Source organism: Passer domesticus, chromosome 3 (genome assembly GCF_036417665.1).
Source record: "Passer domesticus isolate bPasDom1 chromosome 3, bPasDom1.hap1, whole genome shotgun sequence".
Lineage (NCBI taxonomy): Eukaryota > Metazoa > Chordata > Aves > Passeriformes > Passeridae > Passer > Passer domesticus.
This window is the reverse complement of record NC_087476.1, coordinates 59,735,272-59,758,215: the sequence shown is the minus strand read 5'-3', so window position 1 is coordinate 59,758,215 and position 22,944 is coordinate 59,735,272. Positions and strand designations below refer to the sequence as shown.

The 22,944-nt window shown below is 39.9% G+C and overlaps 1 protein-coding gene and 1 long non-coding RNA gene across 5 annotated transcripts in view; both read right to left on the bottom strand.

The window, feature by feature from the left end:
- The window catches only part of SCAF8 (SR-related CTD associated factor 8), a 151,095-nt gene extending 138,835 nt beyond the window's left edge, over nucleotides 1-12,260 (bottom strand). For all 3 annotated transcript variants that reach the window (XM_064413389.1, XM_064413387.1, XM_064413386.1), the window contains exon 1: nucleotides 11,802-12,260. In XM_064413389.1, the coding sequence (XP_064269459.1) occupies nucleotides 11,802-11,831 (30 nt within the window). In that variant the 5' untranslated portion in view covers nucleotides 11,832-12,260. The remainder of the gene's footprint in view (nucleotides 1-11,801) is intronic.
- Nucleotides 12,261-12,310: 50 nt separating this feature from the next.
- Nucleotides 12,311-21,003, bottom strand: LOC135296704 (uncharacterized). Of its 2 annotated transcripts, XR_010358710.1 has the most exons (5): nucleotides 20,617-21,003; nucleotides 20,438-20,540; nucleotides 18,214-18,386; nucleotides 16,543-16,634; nucleotides 12,311-12,527 (listed from the first exon to the last, which is right to left on the bottom strand). It is a non-coding gene; the product is annotated as an uncharacterized LOC135296704 (long non-coding RNA). The 2 variants fall into 2 exon arrangements; XR_010358709.1 differs by having other exon boundaries at nucleotides 20,438-21,003.
- Nucleotides 21,004-22,944: the final 1,941 nt, after the last annotated feature.

Here is a 22,944-nt window from a genome sequence, read left to right as displayed (position 1 = left end):
TTTCCCCAATATAATTTTAAATAAACTAAGTCCTCTTTCCAAAACTTTGGGAAAAAAAAAACAGGCTTGCTTGAAGATCTAAAAGCTATATGAATTACATGTTGGGACTGGGGGGAAATGCAAAAGATCAGGCTGATGCTCTAAATTAAGCAGTGAATTTCTGCTCTCTATTTATCTCTTTAATTCTGTAAAGAAAAGTAGTCTTCAAGAGAAGCCCTACTGAAAGTCAGGGAATTTATCAGCATATTTCAAATTTTCATCTTTCACTATTGCAAACAATAGTTTTAGCATTAGAATCATAATTAAAGAAGTACTTAAAGTGAAATCTACTGTAAATACCTGTAAAAAGCAAACTCTACTGCACACAGCTGTAGTTTACAAGGCAGTACTACAGGCTGCTAAGGTACAGCTTAAAGCTTCTCAAGTGAAGAGCAGACATCATGCACACAATTTATGTCCCTCAAGGATGGCAGTCGCTTACACAGCAAGTTACTACACATATCCATGGAAGCAATGGCACACTGCATTTCTACAAAGCCCAGCACTTCATTCCAACATCTTTCAACAGGCTCTTATTCAATAGGCAAAAGAGCCAGACAGCTGTTCCTGTACCAAAATTTTGAATAAAAAATAGAAAGCAGTACTAACTTTATCAAAATTTTAAAAGCTTCATAAATAATATATCCCTTTTTTTAATACCTCTGCCACATCCTATAAAGACAAGAAGAGCAGCTAGGAAATAATTTTTCATAGAATTTTGCCATATAATTTTAGAAGGCTTGAAAGCTGTGAACAACTTTAGTCTCGTGAGATACAAAGGAACAGATATTCACAGAGACAAATCTCTGTAACACTGATAAAGCAGCTAAGGGAACAAACATTTTGATGCTGATACACCAGGACTCAGCCCATCTCTTAAGTATGAGATAATGACTAGTGTGATGGATATCAGTTATAAATCCCCCCAGAAATATTTTAGAGGTTTTCTCTGCCTGCTACCAGGACGCAATATTAAAAAGACATCAAATAATGACATGACACTAACCAGACATCATATATACTAACAAGTATCTGCAATTCCGATGCAGAAACCCCAAAATACATACTCAGAAGTCAAGCCAAACACACACTATCTTAATAAATCAGGTTAATTTCTTTCATATTTCAGTAGCATTAGAATAAATCAAATCCAATTGAAAATACAGAAATAGTCACTGAATCACTTACTAAATATTAATACAGTTTACCAACATATAATATAATAATATATAATATAGTCTTTACCAACACATGGTAAAGAACAAGAAAAGAGTATTGGCATTTATTGCTTAAAAAAAAGCCACTTGCCAACAAATTTTTATGAGGTTACATTTTACACACTCTCTTGAAATTAAATTTCTTAGAAAAGTTACTTAAAGTGCATGCCCTCATCTCTCAGTGAGTAGGTATATTAACTTGATGCTAAATAGGACCTACCTGTGAGAACTGTTATTTAAAACCTGTCAGCACTTTGTTACCCCCAGTGCTGTATATAAATGTTAAAATATATACCATAGATGTGCATGCAGGATGACCAGAATGGCAGACGGTCCTTTCAGCATAAGTTATTTAAGTGTGGAGAAAAAAAATTTTTCTATACGTCCAGTTATCAACCAAGATGAGTTGTCAAAATTCAACATTAAAAAAGTACAGAACAAGTGAGTTGGAACCCAACAACAACTACTGTAATACAACTGGTTCTCATAAACAAAGTGCATGACACGTGGTTTTAATCAAGAAATATAAAATCATAGTCCATTTTCTTGATATCTAAGTGCATGTTCCTTAAAAAAAAAATTGAAAGCAACCAACAAGACTCACATCAAAAACTCAGCCCCTCCCTACACATCAGTTGCTTTATACACCACTGTTTATGTTTAAAGAGGACATTTAAATATTCATGCCAACTACTGTACAGGCAACTAAGTGAAGTAAGATGCAAAGGTAGTACAGCAGTCCCTCCAGCCCATCAGATACCAGCACACAAAGTCAGGTGTTACCACCGCTGCATTTGTGTAGTGCTTCTCCTACTTCTTTTGTCTTAAGGAAACACAATTATGACTTTCAAATTTACTGAACCCAAACACTTTGAGACAGAACAACAAAATTCCATTTCAGTTTTTACATATTTGAGCCACCAGCCCATTTACAATTTTCTTTAAACCCTCCCCATTTCAAAGAGAACTTCTGAGTACTCTTGGTACAGTCTGCTTTGTACAAATATGAACATAAAACTGGAATTTATAAAGAAACCACCTGGATTTGCTCCACTTTCCTGAACTCCACACAACTGCAAAACAGAAGCTTACTTCAGATAGTCTCTAGAACATACTCCACTTGCTCTTAGCCATTTTTAAGTCATCAAATACAATTCCCCTTTTTCTCTTCAGAGTAACTTGGGGTGTTTGCTGCATGGGAACAAAAAGCTTAGAAAGACCTAAATGGACCAAATGAAATAGGTAGGTGAGAGTGAGCACTTCACCAATGTCTGAACTCCCAATAAAAGAAAGGATTGACAAAAAATCCAGGTAAGAGTATCACACAAGAAAACAAGGAAAATAACAGAAACATTTCACTTCAAGCAATTTTCTCATCTTTCCTGCCATATGGCTAATTTCCATAAATAACACTTTATCACTGTTATATAGCTAATTCTAGATCAAGAGGAAAACAGATCAGCTTCTGTCACAATGTCAGTCTTCACAGATTTCCAGATGTGAGCTTGGGGGCCCACACTGGAGAAGTGCCCTCTGTCCTTGTTCCAATGCACTAGTTTGGTAAAGTGTGGCATAACACAAAGTTAAAAGCCTTAGAGAAACCTAACTACAATCACACCCCTAAAATTTGGAGATATGAAATATAGGAACAGATCTTAAACATTTTGAAAATCAGACTCACACATTTTCTCTGCCAACTGTTTTTAGAGCTCACGACAAAAACTGTTGTGTTGATTTCAAAATACCTCCTTGGATATAGTTTAAAAACTCTATTCACAATGAAACTTAATTATTCAAATTTCTTTTTAAAAAAAGTAATCACAGTTTGTACTGGATTGGATTTCTCCAACCAATATACTTGTCATATAAATGATCTTCATTTCCTGTTAAGTGCTTAAGTGCTCCACTTCACTCTTGTGAAAATCAAGAAGCAATGGTTACTACTACGCCTCTGGTAACCAAGTCATGAAGATCAACATGTTATCTGAAGCTATTCCTTTTCATATGAACCAGCTTTGTTTTGTTAATATGTACAGGAGATTCTGTATTCTGAAAGACTTTGATTTGATTCAATCAGGTCTTTCCACTGGCTTCCAACAACCTGGTAAATATATTCTAAGCTCTTACGCTCTGAAAAAGCCAAAAACATTTATAAGCATGATTATTTCTCTTTTTAAAACTGCAATCATATCACAAGCAAAATACTAGAATTGTATTTTTATCTATCATACCAATTTCTAAATTATGCACTGAAAGCTCCATAAAGTCCTGCTACAAGGCCAACATTTTTAAACCAAGAGTTTTATAGTGAGAGCAATTTACAGTATTTTGCACTTTACAGAAAAAAAAGCAAATTATAGAATAAGAGGGGTGGAAAGTTAAGAATGCACACAATTAACTCTACTTAAGTTTTTGAAACCAACTAATAAATACTGAAGACTGAGAACAAAAAAAAAAAAGTATGGAAATCTTTACCACTCAACTCTAAACTAATTATTTGGAAACACTGAGCCCTACACTGAACCACTTAAGATGATGGATCTTCTAAATTACCTTTCCCAAATATGCATGCTATTTCAATAATAAATTTCAATTCAAATATATAAGACAGCTATTCACTTCCTTGCATAAAGGCAGCACACCTTATTCAGCTGTTATAATTTTTATAAAGCACTATTTACTTCAATCTTTCAAAACTAATGTTATAAACAGTATCTTATAATAAACAAGCTCAAGGCTCAAAAATAGGTGGCTTCAACCTCTCAGGTGTTGCTACCCTCCACCGTTTTACTGCTCATCCACCATCCACCCAAACCACCACTCCTTGCTCCTGGATCTTAGCTCTGCCACCCTTCTTTGGGGCACATCTTCTTTTGTGCCTTCATTTTAAATGGGAACCAGAACACTCTCTGCCAACCCTCAAAATTATCCACAGCAGACACATCAACAAAGCTGCCAAGCCTCATTTTCCACACATGTAGTTTAGTAAATTAAACACGTGCATTATATTTCTGAATGTCAAAGCATCAGCCACCCACTCATATAACCAAGGACAGGAGAAAAGAAGAACCTCATGCAATCAAAGACTGTACCCAGCAAAACCAGCTATGTAGGCAAATAAATTTGTGCAAAAAGAAGTGGAAGCAAAATGATAAGTTGCTGTATATCCATAGTAATCACCTTTGTACAAATGTCAGCTCACTTCCCAAAAGCCTAAGAGCAGAAACAGCAGACTATTACAAGAAATATGCATTTCTGGTAGGGGTAAATCTGATAGAGAGTGGGTCACAGTGACAATGCACTCATTTCTTCTTACTTTCTCCAAATGTTAACATTTTAAGTTCTACTTATAAACATGTCTCCTTTTGATCAGTATGTATGGCAAGAACAGGTAAAATAAGTACTAGTACAGCAGTAACTGGACAGTGAGTTTTTGCCTTAAAGAACATGTACCCTAAAGTGAAGAAGCACCTCCTGAATAAGGTTAATAAAATTACCTACTCAACTACTGCTGTTGTTAGTGTTCCCCAAGAAATACTGTAGAAAGTAGCTCCAAAGAAGTGAAAAAATGCAAGAATAGAAATATACGTGCAACTTACAAAAAGTTCCAAACAAGAACTAATATTGTTTGAAACTTTTTTTCAAAAGTTGTTGTTGAACTTTCAAAGCCAAGCTCACTGAACTCTGACTACACATATGAACAGCCAATTATGTACCTCTGTCCTGGGCCTCACAATGGAATTGAAACCAGTGGCTGCTGAGGCCATGAATGTCGGCTAAAACCAAGGCTGAAGGAGCCACTCAGGATGAATTTTTTGGTGGCTGTCCAGAGGTAAAATAATGAATCAATTTTACAGACAAAAAAATAGAAGACCTTTTCGTAAGTGAAAAGATATTCTTATGGGAGTAATTTATGTACCTTATTTTTAAACCTGCCTTACCAAAAAGTTTTGTTCTGAATAGCTTTTTTCCTATAAGAAGGCCATCTGGATTACCAGACTCCACTTCTACAGCTGCCACAGGAAAACACACTGTTGGTCATAGAATGGTTTGGTTTGGAAGAGAATTTAAAGCTCACCTAGTTCCAACTTCCCTTTCCACTAGCCCAAGTTGCTTTAAATCCCATCCAACTTGGCCTGTAACAGTTGCAAGGATGGGGCACGGCTCAAATAGTGGCAACTTCAAACAAGACTTGTTAAGATAATTTTAAGTGCTCTGTCAAAGACTGTAGCCCCAGGTATAATCTTGGTAAGCAGGTGACAATCAAAGGATCTGAAGCTATAAAAGTTCAGAAGGGCATTTGCTTTAAACTGCAAAATGGCTCGCTGCTCTCTAAATGAGTAGCAAATAGGATCAATCCTTGTAACTATCCAGTTACAACTCCAGAGAGTTTGCAGAATCTGGAGAGCTACACAACTGCTCAAGGCTCACAAGGATCTGATGCAGATCACAGTTTAAGAAGAAATTTAAAGTCTACGTATCTAAGACTGAAAACCTACCAATGTCTGTCCTATACTATTTCACTAAAGAAATTAGGTTCTTGAACAAGACATACACCAAAATAAACCAAAGCCCTAAATTCTGGGCCTTTTACACACACTTGCAGAAGCATGTCTTTACAAGACCAGAAGTCAAGGTTCTGTGGCCGATGAAAATCAAAGGTCAGATCAGTCTTTGAAAGTGTGATATTAAAACTGCTAATATTTATTCAGCACACATGCAGACCTGGTGAACATCAATTTAATATTTACTGTATCTTGAAGAGAAAAGGACTTTCTTTCCATACACACTTTAAAAAAAATTGTTGAGAGCCAGCAAAGTTTAATTCTTGCTGGGAAACCATAGAGTAAAATACTCACATTTCACTAATACTGCTCCTAATATTCCTGACAGTAAACAGGAAACTAACAAATTCTTACATATTTTGTTGCATCTTAAGGGAATTCATGTAAATATTCATGCTTTATTTTGGAGAAACACTACAGGATTATACACCAAACTAAAATGGAAGACATTTTTCACATCCACCCCAGAGGTTAAGAATGAAACACAGAAACAATTTTTCGGATGTATGAATGTCTGCATGCAGATGCACGTGTCACTTTCTCTTCTGACAAAAGACAAAAGTAAACCAGAAGCTCACATCCCAATTTGCTACAATAAAATTTACAAGTATCTGACCATAAATGGGGCAGCAGACAAACAAAAAAGAAGAAAGCATTAAACTTATCACAGCTGCTGAGTCCTTCAAACAGCAGAGGATATGAAAGAAGGTAGTACTCTTTTTTATGGCTAGTAAAATATAGTGACAGAGAAAACAGATACAGGTTTTGCCATTGTCACAGCAGCTAGGAAAAAAGCCCTGTAGATGCTTCAGGTGCTTCAGCCAACGTGAAACATGCAGCACAATCCAAGCAAACTATCTTATCAGGGAGTAGTTTATGTGTCTTCTCACTATTCCTTAACATAACTGCTAGTATCTAACTTGCACTAATCAAAGCCCTGGCTGCTCATTTTATAGAGCATCCCTTTTATCCCCACTTTTCCCAACTATTCAGCATCAATCTCTATTCAGCATCTTCATGAGGCATACCATTTAGCATTTTTTAGCTTCAGCTGGCATTCTTTCATGAAAAACCCACCTCATTGACTTAGAATACACCATTTAAATAAAGTAGTCTGGAACACAATTTTTAGTTTAGCCTTCTGTACTTTTATGCACCTATACTCCAATGCTCAGTTTTTAAAATGTGGGTCATTTCCAAAGGTCACATTTCTGAAATTGTAGACCACTGAACTGTTCCTCAATGACCCTTAAAATACACCTTCCAAAGAATTGTCATGATGAAGGTGGACAACAAAAAATGAAGTGCAAATGAAGAATCGAGACAACAGCATTACCAGTAAATGATCAGTGTCTGCCACGTCTCTACCACTGATCAATTTCAGAATGATAACTGAATCCAAAAGGAGCAATAGCCACTTTATGCATCATCTTACTTTACTCTCAAAAGCATTATGCACACCAAAAGCTCAGTGTATTTTACGATGAACAACAACAAAGACAACAATTTTCACTGTCAATAATGGCTGAACACCAACCTAGCAATCCTGCAGAAGTTTTAATTATGACTCTCACACCCTAGAAAATGCACAGCAACCCACACCACTCTTTAAATAAACAGCAATCACTACCTTAACCTTACAGCACTTTATGTGCATCCCACTTTAAGACTGCAGATATTCCAGGTCTCCATGATGACACTTAAGTTTTCTATTCAATTCCCTTGTACATGAAAGTATCAGCACCCAGCTGTACAGACAAGAGAAATTGAGCTTTTCATACAAGTGAACAAGGTGTTTGTGAAAGGAATCGGAAGACACATGACCTTCTTGTTCCTGAGTTTCAAGGGACCAACTTCGCCTTATTCTCTTTTACCTTTTTTCCAATATATAATTGTCCTTTTCTCAATTGTCTCTCCAATGTCAGAATATACTGCATTGCCTGACAAATACAGCTGAAATTTGTGGCACTGGACGATTAACAGCTATTGTGCATTGGATTCAACAATGTAAATTCCAAATCTAGATATGCTATCTAACTCTCCTGAGTAGGTTTTACCACTACTAACCTTCTAAAAGGCTGTAGATCAAAGATGCAATTACCAGTCTCAGCTACTCAAAATGAAAACAATATTCAGTGATTTGACCAAAGTATGCATAGCTTATGCAGGAGCTATTTTTGCTTTCTTTTTAAAGAGAATGCAAAACCAAAAACATCAGGAAACATCATGAACAGCAAGACTTGATGAAGCTCATACATGATGAGATGTGTGCCTGTATGTGAGTAAAGATATTGACAAACTCCAAATTATTAGAAATGCTATGTTTAATTGAACCAGATCAGTGAATTACTATTGCAATTTTTAAAGAAATAAATATCTAAGTTGAATTTGCTCTGTCTTTTCAACATTCCTATGAATTCTTGCAGATGCAGTTAGTATGGCTAAACAAAGCATAACCTCAAATATTCAGTTTGTGCTGCACTTAAAAATGAATTTGCGATCTCTGTTCCTCCTAAAATAAATTAAAATCCTGTGACTATTTATGTCATTTAATCTACATGTTAACATAAAAATAAATTTTAAAATAATTAAATGTGTTTTAGAATTAGAACATCCATTGGTCTTCTTTTTCCACACAGCCTTCACATTATGAAGTGGAAAATAATTTAGCTTGTCACTGCAAAAAGAACAAGTATTGCACGAAAACTCTGCAGAGTATAGCACTCAAAACCAACTTCAAGACCAGTACCTGAAAGAAACGTGACAATGGCCAGCTAGAGTTGATGATGACAGCAGGACTTTAACACTGACCCGACTATGCAACAAATACTGAATTTTAATTATATACATCTGCAATTAAATCATTCTCATCTAAGCACTGGAACTGCAAGGATACATATGCTTGCTTCTAGTCCATTTCAATTTCTCTGTAACAAAATATATTTTATAGAACATACAGAAAATTTGAAACACTTGACTCATTTTCTTCTGTCAGGACCTATTCTTGAATATGATTTTGTGCTTTTCTGAAAAATCTCAGGGTCTAAACTGAGGCCTAGATGAAAATGGCTCTGCAGTGGTAAGCCTTCGTGGTGCCAACTGTAGCAAACAATAAACTCTGTGGTACAAAACATTGCCAATTACCTCAACATTATACTAAATCAGTTGTATATTATTCCAATTTTCAGTTGCCAAACAGTTTTAATCAAATAGGAAAATGTCAACCATTACACGAAAACAATACTGAGCATGTTTTATTTAGGAGCTTGATTATTTCTCAGGTTTAAACGTACCTTTCCCAAGACTTGAAATGCTAGGGCTAATTTTATATATATACAGCTAGGTAGAGCACAGCCAGCGCTATGTATCGTCACTAGACATTGAACAGCTTCCCACAAGAGCCGCCATTATTCCTAGTAGTTACTGTTCAAATAAACTCGAAATTCTTCCTTCTAATCAAATTAATGACAAGCCTATTTTAAGCACTTCAATCCTGATGGCCATATAGGATAATCATAATATACAATTCTGGAGTTAGCTGTACTCCCTAGATGGATAGCTGCCTTTATTTTAGCTTCACTGCAGAATCCAAACACAACTCCTTCCTTTAAAAAAGCCAAACAAAAAAAATCAACCTGCAAACTTGAGTGTTTAAATGTATTGAAACGCTCCTTCCAAAGTGTCATCTGGTTTTTACCAGTAAGTTACATAAACTGTTGTAAAATCATTAACTGAATGCAAACTGCATAATAAGAACTATGGTAAAAGTTTTTATACAATTTATTCTGTCCCATCTGCTGCTAAATTTAATTTACATCTATTTTAAGCCAAAAAACTCTAAAACAGGACTCAGACGTCAGTTCTGGAGTTTAACATGACCTTAAAACATAATATAAACAAAGAACAGGATTTCACATGTAATATTTACAACCAATATTTTGTAAATGAATCAAAACCATTTAGGAACAGCAATAAATAGACTCATACACTTTAGCTAATTCAAATATTTAGTGACCATTTCACAGTTCTAAATTGCAAAGTGTGTATAGGCAAGTTCAGCCAGAGAAAATGATGGAAGTTAAATTAAAGTTCAGTTCTGCACTGGGTACAGAGGTGTTAAGAGTGGCTAGCAATGACACTTGGGATTCTTTAACTGTAGCAAGTCTGGTACCATTTACTTCCAGGATCAGAGTTTGTTTAGTCATCTTTAAAACCTTCCCATCGCTGTAGCCCAGTATTCAAAGACAGAGGTTAAATCAGAGATGCTGTCTATTTATACCATAGCAGGTAAATTGGCATTAAAATGACACTGTCAGATCTTCTGCATTTTCTTTTCCAACAACCTACTGTCTACCATTTTTTTAGAAAATCTAAGGCATAATCTAAAGCTCTCCTCTTCAGCACAGCTGCCACCTTAAGTCTCAGACTTATTCTTACAGTACTTATACCCAAGTGCTCAGCAAGTCAGAAGATGTTTTTCAACGTGAAGAAGACTTCTGCTCCTACTGATAGGTATATGGAAGGAAAATGCTCTGAAGAACTTATGTTCTTCTGTTTTTGTGACCAGATTCTTCCTTTTCCCTGCATAACAATATAGCACATGTGCCAATCAAGTAATAAAATAGGAATAATATTTTATAGTGTTTATTTTCTTCTAGTGGCCACAATTTCTATTAAAAATTTGTGCTTATTTCAACTTAAAAATTCAAACTGTATAAAGTGCAACACCTAGAACTGCACATCTAGGTTAGAGCTGTACAAGTGTTACTGGAGAGTACATGCTCATTTTAGAAATCTATCTTACTGTGCTGGCAGAAACAACAACATGGTTGCCACACTGTTCCACCACAGGTCAAATGGAACAGCATTACTTAAAACCATTAAAACCGTACTACATCCCTGCTGGGACTAGCGAGAGGGCAACTGGGAGCTTCAATATGTCAGCAGTCTCTAGAAGTATACATTGTAACAAGTGCTGATGATATCCAAGGTCAAAATAAGTTAAAAACTACTTCGTGAAATATACGACTTGGTAAGAAAAATATGTATTTGTTTTTCTTGCTCGTACATTAACTTCAAAATACAAATGATACCTTCACAATGACAGCAACAAAGCAGAGCTGCCGCAAGAACCATCTTGCAATAAAATAAACATTAGCTCTCAGCACAAAAGAGAAGCCAGGTGCAATATGAACACCTCAGCCTATATGTATGTATGTATGTATGTGTTCTTGGGTTCCGTAGCCTGCTCTCTGCACAGTGCTTCAGTGCAGGATCTGAGCTCTTTGCAGCATGCAGGGAATGTCTGCTTCCATCCTGACCACTGCGAATATACGATTCTTAAACACAGAGTCGAACCTCCAATGCCTTTGTATTCGTTTCCCTAGATTTAAAGCTTAGCTGCACGAGGTGTTAGAAGTGCGCGCTGGCGGGGTTCGGACACACATGCGGGGAGGAAGAGGGTGGCAGGAGAGACGAGGACAGGCGTGGAAGGGCACAGTCCCGGTGCCCGGCGAGCCTGGACCCCGCCGCCCAGCTCGGCCTCTTCGGCCGCTGCGGGAAGTTGGCCGGGCATCACCCGCTCCTCCGCAGGCCAGGCGCAGGGAAGAGACCTCTTTCTCCTCCTCTTCCTAGGCCTCCTCACGCGTCCTCCTCTTCCTCCAGCCCGCCGCCAGCTCTATTCTTCCCCTTCAGCCGCCCCCAGCTCCACGGCGGAAGAAGCTGGGGGGGAGGGGGATGTCTCCATTACCCTCTCCACCCTCCCGCTTCCCAGGGACGGCGACAGGCCCTTTCCCGCCCGACGCGGGGGGGAGCCCCGGACCGGCCTGCGGGAACGCTCCCGCACCCCTGGGCCCCCCGGAGCTCCCCCACTTCCCGCAGTTCCCCACTGCGAGCAGGGGGCAGGGAAGGCGCCGGGCCCCGGGGCCCCGCCCGCTCCCCGGCCCTGAGGAGGGGAGGCCGCCGGCAGGGGGTTACACACCTCGCTGTTAAAGGCTTTCACAGCCTCCATGTCGCGGCGGAGGCGGGAGCCGGGCGGCTTCTCTCCGCTGATGGCGGCCGGGCCGGGCCGAGCCGGGGCAAGTCTCGGTCCGTGCGTGCGCTCCTCGCTCAGGGGCCGCCCGGCCTCCTCTCCATGGCGGGTGGCGCAGGGGGCGGGCGCGGGGGGACGCGGGCCCCGCTCGTTTCCGTCTCCTCCTCGCCCCGCTTCCCGCCCGGCAGCGCCGGCGTTCCCTTCCCTCTCTCCTTCCCTCCCTCCCGCGCTCGGCTCCGGGCGGCCGCGCCGGCAGGAGATGGAGGAACAACGCGCGGCGGCTGCGGCGCGGGCGCCAATATGGCGGACACGCGGGGGCTCCTCGCAGTGCAGCGCCGGAGCGGCGCAGGCGGCTACAGCGCCCCCTGCCGGGCAGCGCCCGCGCCGCGCAGCCCCGGCGCTGCCGGCATGGCGCCGCCGGGATGGCGCCGCGTCCGCCCCGCCCGCGCTCCGCCCTCTCCTCCGCCTCCCGGAGCCGGCGGGCAGGAAAGGGTTACGGGAACGAGATGTTAAATGCCGCTGCGTGTCGTCACCGGGGGGCAAATCCAGGAGTTGTTGAGCCTCCCTTTTCGCCGTTTCCGGATCCCCGAACCGGGCACCTCCTCACGCCCGGCCCGCCGAGCCTCCCTCTCTCCGCAGCAAGGCCCGCCGGCGAAACTGGGAACGGCATGCAGGCTTGAAAAAAGGCAACGGGAAAAAGAATCAGCGAGGCGTAAGAGGGCAAAAAAATTCATAATTCGATAAGCCCACAGGCAATCAGTACTGTTTATCAGGAGGAAAGGAGAAAACCCAGACAATCGTAATGCAAATCAGTCATAAGCCTCAGTACACTTACTGCATGAATATTACAGTTCAACAATTCCACACCAAAAAGTCTCCAAAGCCACCCTCAGGCTTTAAGGCATTTCTGTTTGACTACCCAGGGCATCTTGTCAGGTTAAGTTTCGGGTAGGGTGCACTTCCCCAAGCCCCCAGCACCATGGCAGACCGGCAGAGCACCTGCCTCTCCCTGAAGCACAAACACTTTCCTTGGCTGACAAATCCCAGCAGGAGCAGCTCTGTCAAACAGGAGGACTTACTTCCAGGGCATAGATTTTTGTTCCCTCGAACACAAAACCACCACATGACTGACCTTTGCCAGGAAGAGCCTCAAGGGTCTCAGAAGCACTGAAGATGAAAACTTATGTTTGTCTTTAGTTGCTGCTTTTCCCTGCTTGGTTGTGTCCTTTCAACTCTACTGACACAGTAGAGGTATGACAGTTCCCATCTGAATTGCATTTCATTATTTCCAGTCACAGCTCTGGATACACTGTGCCTTGATGGTCTCAAAAGTGCCCCTCAGACCAGAGCCACAAAGGCTCTTCATGGAAAGCCCTCCTCAGGCCTGAGTCAGAGACTTCAAGATGAAGTGGGCTTTATTCAACATATAAGGTAACATCAATTAAGATAAACCCAACACTGGAGGGAGACCCAGAATCCTACAGCTCCATTCTTACAGGAACAAGAGAAATTACTAAGTCTTTTTAGAAAAGGAATTGGAACTTCCTCCCCAATAGGCTTACTTAAGGAAAAAGCCCATCTCTAGCAACCACCCTTTTGCAGTATCAGGCCACCAAGAGGGTCAGGAAACAAGAGCAAATACCCTGTTAGGATGAGAGGACTGTGTCTGCACAAACTGAAAAAAAAACCAGACTGCCATGAGGTAGGAAGGACACTCAATGCCTGCTAAGTGAAGTGACTGAATAAGTCTCAAGGACATTTGATTGTTTTTAAACAATTGAATAAAGTTCTTTGTGGATCTCCTACGCAGCAGGAGGTCAAGAGGCAGTAGTCTTCACTTAAAGCAGGGGAGGTTCTGACACAACCCAAAAAAAAACCTTTCTGGTTGTGAAGATGGCCAAGCAGTGGAATAGGTTTTCCAGACAGGCTGTGCAGTCTCTAGCCCTTTAGGAAGTTCCTTGGGATAAGGACCTTAGTAAGCCACTCAGAGGTCACAGCCTGACCCTGCTCTGAGCCAGAGACTGGACTAGACAAGCTCCCCAGGTCCCTTCTAATCTGAGTGGCACCGATTCTCTACGAACTGCAGAGTTCAGTGCAACCTTCTGGCAGCCCCTCTTCACACATGACTCAGGAGAAATACACTATGCTTGCCAGGAGGGACAAGGCCTCTGCTTCTCTTGGGTTTTGTTTTGTTTGGGGCTTCTTTAATTTTTTTGGGGTTTTGGTTGTTTTTCTGGTTTTTGTTTTATTTTTTGTTGGGGTTTTTTTGTTTTTTTCTTTTTTGCTTGATTTTTTTTTTCCCTGTGGGAATTAAGAGTAAATAAAATATGAAGAGACAACTCTGTTCAAATTATTGTGAAGGCTTTACAGGTTACTCATTGTACCACAAGAGTAACTGCTGTAACTATTTATCTTGCACTCCTCTGGAAAGCTTACTGAAGTGCTGCAGTTACAAACAGTCCTCCAGGATCTGCTAACTTCCCTTTTAGGTGAAATTGAAGCAAGCCTAGTTTTCCCTAGCAAAACGGATGGAATTCCACACTGCAGAAACTTTGTAAAAAAAAGTTTTGAAATTGGCTTCAAAGTGATCACAAACTCCCACTCAGTTGCTTTTCAGGAATATTTTTTCCAGAAACATAGATGTTATTCTAATAAAGGAGAAACCAAAGAAGGAGGGGTAGGATTCACACTTAGAGGTACATGCACAAAGCCTTGACCTCAAAAGCAGAGCCTGAATTTGAAACTAAGTGGCTCCCCCGAAGACACGTTTTAAGCTTGCTTTCTGTAGGTCTGTGACAAACATTTAAACAAGTATTTTTACCATTTAAAATGTTGAGGTAGTAAAGCCTTTTAACAGCCGTTTTTAATTCCAGCAGTAGAAAGAAGAGCAGCACGTTAGAACCCTGATCTCAAAAGGAGCCAGCTGTCATCCAAGAATGAGAAATAGGCTACAGAATGAATACTGTAAAACATCTCAGATTACATTTACATGATCTAACTAAGAAAACACACAAATCATATAACATTGAAACAGTGTTAGTGAAGAAACACTAGCTTATTTTGGGGCAAGGTGGCCTTGCCCCACAAGGCTCTCTAGTTCAGTGACTCAGTATCACTCCTGACATACCAAAGCCAGGAGAGTTCTCATTGTGCTGCACAGCAGAGTAAGCGTCAGCTTCCTACACAGCACAAGCTTTCTGCAGTTCCAGTGCTCTGCACAACTGACCAAACTCACACCAGAAACATTTGTTCTGCAGATGAAACCCCACTTGCTTCCCAACATGGCAAGGAATTATATGCGGGATTTGCAATGATGGGGCACACTTCCTGTGTGGATGCAAACACCTAGGTTTGCAATTCTGAAAGAAAAGCAGAACTGAATACATCTTCAGTCTCCTGTTCCCCTTTTTCCCCCCATAAGAGAAGGTAAAACAGGTATGCTTGCTTTTTCCTATTTCAGACAAGTCCAAATAGAGACTCAATAGATCAAACAAGTGTCATGCTGGCAGATGCCCTTAGGAAAACTGTCATCCAAGTAAGCAGTTCCCTGTTTCCTCTCAGCAGAGGAAACTACATGCAAGTGTCTGGAGGGAGAACTGTTGTTCCAGTTGACAGAGAACAGAGGAAAATAGATTTGCTATTAGTAACTTAGCTTCAGGTAAGAGAACGTCAACTCAGTTTTCCTCATACCAACTCCACAAATTTTTTGAATGCACCCTGCCCATTTCTACTTAACATCTCACTGCATTTTCAAGGATTATCTTACATTTTTTACTGAAATTTAACTAATTTCTCCCCTCTGTCCTTCTTCTGCTAACTCTACCTCATCTTTCTCTTTCATTTGCATTTTCAGTCTTCTTAACCTCTATAACTATTTTAAAAGTTTAAACTGTAACAAAAAAGTACGTAAATAAATCTCAAGTTGAACTTCTCCTAAGTTTGTTACAGATATATGTTCACGTAAGGAGCTCCTTTTCGAGTTTTAAAAATGCCAGAGGTTGAAAGAGAACTTTTGAATCATTTGTAACCACATGTTACTCATGATAGCTTGACAGTTTGGAGTTCAGGTTAGTTTACTATGCAGTTCCTTCTGGTCAAGCTTGACTAACTCTTGTACTTTATTCAAGCATGATGGTGTCAGACTCTCTCAGCACAACACCACAGAAACAACCTCAAAACAACTGCATTGAAAAAAGCAATTGGATCTTAAATTTACAGGCCAGCTACTTCTCTTGGAGGCACACTCTATAAATCTCTGTTGATTTCAAAGCAAACTCCTTTAATCAGGAAAGGAGAACAAAGCCTTGGGAATTACCTTGAAGTAACATTTCTCAGACTTGCCCATAGGAGGTTTGGATAACCTGATGCTAAAGCGTGCTGGCAGTACAAGTCACACCAGCCGTGGCATTTCTAATAAGCTTAGCCAGAAAGCATTTACTAATGTTTTCTTATTCTGTGTGGGGTTCTAATCCTGAAGCTTGAACTCTGTGGCATCCTGTATATTGATTGTAGTGTACAATTACAAGGTAGAACAACCATTGTTTCCTACAGCTGCATAGTTACATTTAGTTCTGCTCCTAACAAGACAATTCTTTTGAAATAAAGGTGAGGCAATGGTTTTACAGTAGCAATTACAGCATGCTTGCATCATTTTAATGTAACAGCAGAAGTACAAGGATAGAAAACCCACCTGATTTTAGCTTGCAAATTCCACAGAAGACATAAGTAATGTTTTATAGTAAATTCCAGCTACAAACATATCCACTTATTGTTTAATGGGAGCTGAAATTAGGAAAAAAAAATTTTTAGTAGATATGTTTATAAAAACATATATGTTTTTCTACTGAAATTGCCTTGAAGAATTCAATCTAAAAAATTCTTGATGAATTCAGTAAAAAACTAAAACTTGCTAAAAAATTTTCTAAAATATACTTAGATATTTCAAGGAAAATTCAAGGATGATTAATTAATAAATTTTTATAAACAGCAGAAGACTGCTTATTTGGAGTGCTGCTTGTAGAGAAACAAGAAAATGTAGGGTCAAAAACCTGAAGTAAGAAGATAAGAGATGATTAACTGAGAACAATTTTACTTTAAAAAAAGTGTTCACCAGCTGGCTTTTTACATACAGCCTAACAGCAATGAGGGCAGACCTTAACCAGCAATTTGGGCCATTCCTTTGCATACTGTTACTTTTTCTCTCCTGCCATACAACTCAAATTTCCAACTTGCAACAATAAGGCTGCAAAAGCAGAGTTATTTCTCCCTCTCTGCTAAATCAGCATGACAAAACTGAGCATAATACAATAAGAGTGATTTCCATAATGTCTCCTTACTGTCTCTAACAAATAACATAGGAAAATGAGCAATTTTGGTTCAAGCTTTTATACCTTGCTTTGAGCTCAACAATCTAGATTTAGTCACATTTTAATCAAATTCATTATATTAAAGATCTGTAAAGACTTGAAATCACAATTTTAGCCAATGCTTCAGATCAGTTTTTCTATCAAAAGTAAGACTATGTGATACCAGAAAAAAGACAATAAAATCAGTAGGCAGATCTCCTAGGCACAGGCCTTTGCCACAGGTATGTATGGAACTGGATACATTTTTCTGCAGTGTTTGGTCCAGACTCACCACATGCTCACTGTACCATGATAGCTACCAAAGCCCCAGTCTGCAGAAGCCAGAAATGGAGTACCAAGGTTTATTTTACATTGATTAAACCAAAACATCTTCAATGCCTAATTGACTACTAATAAAAGACTTTCAAGGAAGATATTCCACAGAATTGAAATATGCCTCCCTATCACACTGACAGTTCTTTCACCACATTCAGCTGCTAAGCATGACTTTCCCAGCTTCAGATCTTCTTCTCTGTCAAGTTATGGCCTCATTGCAGTCATATCATTGACACTTTTTTTGGTCTAAAGGAATGGAATTCTTGTATCATCCTTTGCATTGCAATAAAGAGTAACTCCAGTTAGAAAAGTAAATTATTTCCTTACACTTTCTGCTGGTAGATCTTGGACAGTGAGGCTCAGCTCATTAACAATTTACACTGCAATAGGACAGAAACCATAAGTCCATGCTGGCACAAACTATACAGAAAGTCTTTTTTCTTTCTAAAAACATGCTCATGACTCAGAAAAGAACAGCTCAGTTAATGAAAGCTTTGCACTGGAAATGTTAAATGGAAAAAGCAGAACAGAGATAATTGCACATACACATGCAAGGTGTGAGCCAGCACAAAAGTCCAAGGAATTTTAAATAGCCACAACCTTACCCTGGGGGTGGTCAGGAAAACCCTGGCAGAAAAAAAAAATCATTAGCTACTTAAAGTGTTGCAGAAGAAACTTACATAACTCTGCTTTCTGTATACTTGCATGTTTCCATTTCAATGTGTTTACTGAAAATAGATACTGTAATGACAATATTTGCTATTTACACTATTAATTCTATTTTGTAATAGTATATCTTCCTGACTTGGCAGTTAGCTTTTTCTATGAACCATTAGATTTCTCTCCAGATGCCCTAATAAAAAAAAAAATCAGTTAGAGGTTACGATAGGTTAGGATGGTTATGGTTAGGATAAAACAAGTTTTTAAAAGTGATCTCTTGTGTCTAATGCTCAAATTCTACAAGACGAAACACTGTCCTTCTTGAATGTTGCATGCAACACTATCTGCATGCTTCAAGCTAGGCATGAGCACACATTCACTAGTTTAGGTAAGCCATTAGTTAGACCGTCTGCAAGAATTATTGATCAGAACTGAGTAAAAGGAACGATGGCAAATCCATTTCTTCCTCCTCCAAGAATGAGACTTATCTGTGTAGGCTCACAAAGAAAATTAAAAAAATTAATAAATAAAACTGCACAGAAGATATTAAAAACCAATAAAATCACAGGGTATGAAGGTCAACCATGTATTTCCCTCTTTTGAAAGCATAGGCAGAAGAGAGTAAGCTGAATCTGCAGGCAGCAGATGACAGCATGGCACATATGGAGCTTGGCAGGAAGAAATGCACCCCCTGTGTGGGTACAATCTTTTGTCCACTAAAGTCTAGTGGTTAATAATACCTCTTAATCCTTCACCTAGCCAAAAGATTCAGGAGTCCACAGACACACTCTGTTATTTCTTGGCCTATAACTAGCACAAGACAATAACTAACAAAAAATTATTTGTCAACTCCATCCAGGGAGGGAAATGCTCAGCACCTGAGTATACTTAATTTTAACACTTTTGAAGCTACAGTCTCCTAAAGACTGTGCTTGCCTGATCAGAAACTGTACAGAGATCACCCACCTAGTTAACCCTGACAACCACCTGCTTGTGAGCATTAAACCCAAGGATGCATAACATAATATTTGGAACAGCACACTGTCACAGTGGTTGCTAGTGCCTGAACTAATGGAATTGCTGTGGATAGAGAGTAAAATGTTCATTATTGCCTCTGTAGGAACACTGGTATGGACTTCTCAGTACAGTCCAAATGCCTCTGTTTGCTTTAGCTTTGCTACAGGACAACCTGTAATCCACCTAGCCTTTTTAAGTAAATACCTTTACTAACAAGGTATTGCATTGCCATGCTTGATATCCCTCCTTGTAACCCTATGATACTCCAACTTTCAGCCTTCTAACTTAGACTTCCTAAGGGCATTTATAGCCAAAATTTAAGATAATGAGAGGTATGTGGCCTATATAGCCTTTAAAGTCCATATAGAACTATGATATACAGGTGAAAAATTAATGCTAGAATGATGGAAACACTAAGAAACTTTATATGCACTTATAATAAAGACTCTTAGTGTAATAAAATATTTTTTTTTTTATTTACCAAGCAATAACAAGTAGATCTTATATTGGTCAGAAGTTATGGGATGAGGTATTCAAAAGCTCTTTATTGGCTTTCTTAAGACTTTGTGGCTGTAAGATCTGAATTGTTGATTCTTAGATGAAATCATCTTGTCTGGCAGAAATCATCCTACCCAGTCTGGTGTGTTTTACAGTGGTCACTACCTTTCAGGGCAAGCCTTAAGAAATTAACACTGCTGTACTCTGTCTCAATTGAAAGATTGTTTTTGATTTGCCTAGGTAATAGTGCCATGACAAGAACATGAACATCCAAGAGCATTTGATTATCATCAGATCTGCTCTTGATGTGAGTGCATTAGTCAAAAAATTGCTCCCATTAATTCCAAATAACTCAAAAGATACTAAATGAGGCATTCAGAAGCACAGTAAGGCACAGCACAGAGACACGCTTTGGATGTGTTTGTGGCACTTTCCAGTTCAGCAAAGTGATGTTAACGACAGTGCTTTAAAAATACGCCTCCCCAAAATCCTCCCAGAACAAAATGTAAATAGTAAAGCTTATCTCTCCAGACTAGAGCTCAGCTGCTGTTATGAGCCAGGTGAGACTTCTCAATCTTATGATTGAATTTTGCTTACCTTGCAAAATTCACAGAATGAGATTATATCATTTAAAACCTCTTACACAACCCGAAACATGGTGTGTGCTGGCCAGCAAACCTTGACCAAACTGAGTATATTCAAGTATAATTAAATTGAGACGAAACGAACCTGAAATCTGCAAAAATATCAGTCTCTTGAATGTCCAGTATAAAATCACGGTAAGGATGGTGCAGAGATAAGTCAGATGCATGTTCTAAAACAGAATAAAAAACTAAAAAAGCTTAATGTATTACAAATGCAACTTTGTCTTGGTTTAACTGTGTTAAAATCCACGTAAAAAGACGTACTAAGATTTATTCTTGTGTCCTTCAAATAGGAGATACCGAGAAAGTTGCTTCTGATGAAAGCTTTCCCCGAGCTGCAGTTTTCCTGGCGTGCTGGCGGTGTTCACCGAATGCTTCACAACTGCACCCTCCAAAAGGGAAATTTGCACCAGCAGTCGCATTTCACAGGTGAAATGCCTGAAAATGCACGACTAGCTCCTGACTTTTTGGGGACACAGCCTGTAGTCTCTTCTCAGCTTTGGTTGGTAAAGTAGCGTGACACAAACTTTGGTTCAAAAGCCTCATGAAGGAGAAACAATTCTATGGAGCTTGATCAAAGTGTCCTGAGCCATCAGGACCAGACACCTCGACCTGAACCCTGGCCTCGGTCATGCAGCGGCAGCAGCTGAGGGCAGCCTCGACAGCCAGCTCAGCTCTTTGCGTCCCCAACAGCGGCACGCGTCGGGCGGTGCCATTATTCGTCGTTCAGGCCGGTGCTTCCAGCCGGCTCCAGAGCCCCGGAGCCCGGCATTTCCCGTGCCTTTCCCGCAGGGATAAAACACGCCCCAGAGCACCCGCAGCCCCTCAGGGCCCGGCGGCCCCGCCGCTCCCGCGCCGCAACGGCGCCACCTGGCGGGGCGGGAGGGGAAAGCGCCTTCCCTCAGGCGGCCTGGGCCGTCTCCATGTCTCTCCTTTTTTTTTTTTTTTTTTTTTTTTTTTTTTTTTTAATTATTATTTTATTTTTGAGGGAAATACAGTTCCCTTCGCTGCTCTCGGCATTCCTCGTTTCCCTGCTCACGTAACCCCCTTCACGCGTACCACTGCGGGCAGCGTGGCCGCAGCCAGCAGCCCCCCCAGCTTGCTCCGAGCGCTTTGCAGCACCAATCTGGAACCAGCGAGTCCCTGCTCGCCCCCCGCTGCTGAGCGGCCTCCGCTCCCGGCTCGCCCAAAAATCAGTGCAGCCTCCCCAACACCATGCCCTTAACAACCCACCTGAAAAGAGGGGCTGGTTCATTAGCCAATCTTTTTATCTCCCTCTACCATTTCCCACCGGTGGAAGTGATTAAAAAAAAACAAACAAAAAAAACAAAACCAAAAAAAACAACAAAGAAAAACCCCCCACCATTCGGCTAACAATCTAAACAATCTATATTAATAAAAGATTCCCTTTACTTGCATGCTGCTGTGCTATGCTGATTATATATGCCACATCAAAACCAAAACGAGATTATTAGCATATGATTTGCACTTCAGCTGTAGTTTTTGCTGATTTTTATTCAGTTTAGGTACTTGCCCCCAGTGTGCCTTGCATACTGAGGACCACAACTTGTGAACTCAGCTTTTGCCCATCAATCACCATGTTCATACAGAGCACTGCTGAAATAGTGCAGGATATCTGTAGAAAAGGTAATTCACCACTTGCATTTATCTCCTCCTAGTCATTTATGGAGAAATGATACAAAGTGTGAGTAGATATGAAATGGGAACCTAGCAGTTTATTAGTGCCTTTATAAACTCATTCTTTAGCTCAGTTTAATGACTCAGTTTTGTCTCTTTAAATTTTTGTTGCATTCTGAGTAAATGTGGTTCAGTCAGAAGCTACCTAAAGTCTAGGAAAATGACTGCCTCTTAAAAAACACACAGACAGGACTCCAGTCTTAATTTTGGCCTCTCAAAGCCCCTAGTTTTAACCACTGGTGAATTTTCAGACTTCTTTATACAGTTCTGTACCCCCAGATTTAGCATCAGGTAGGGCATATTGGTTATATAATGTAACTGGGCTGAGGCTATGCATGAATAAAGTGCATTATAACCATAGGCATAAAGTCTGTCAGCTATAGCACCTGTATTTGCTTCATAGGTCTGGCAATCCTGTAATTAAAACACTAATTCTAATTGATCTAAGATGATCTAAGTACGAAATAAAAAGGAAAACTCCAGCTCTCTCTATATTCAATACCCAACAAGTTGTATTTGATGCTAGAAAACTGACAATAATAATTAAAATAAAAGAAGACTCTTTAGTAACAGATGCTATGGCAGGCAACAATAAACAGGAAACAAGTCTATGCTCCTATCCAAAAATACTCACAAAATAATTAAGTTAATAGTTACATGTTCAGGAACTAGTAAAAAGGTGATATATGGCATTTGCATCTTCTAAGCATGCTGAGTAACTGTAGGTGATAATTACTATAAGCCTGATTCCTACATTCATAGTGGAATCAACTTTTGAAAGAGAAAAAGAAGTACGATACATCCCTAACTCAGCATGCTGTTGTTATGCTATAATGCTCTCTGAAAAAAACCCCAAACCACAACATACAAAAGAAGCATTTATTACAAAAATTT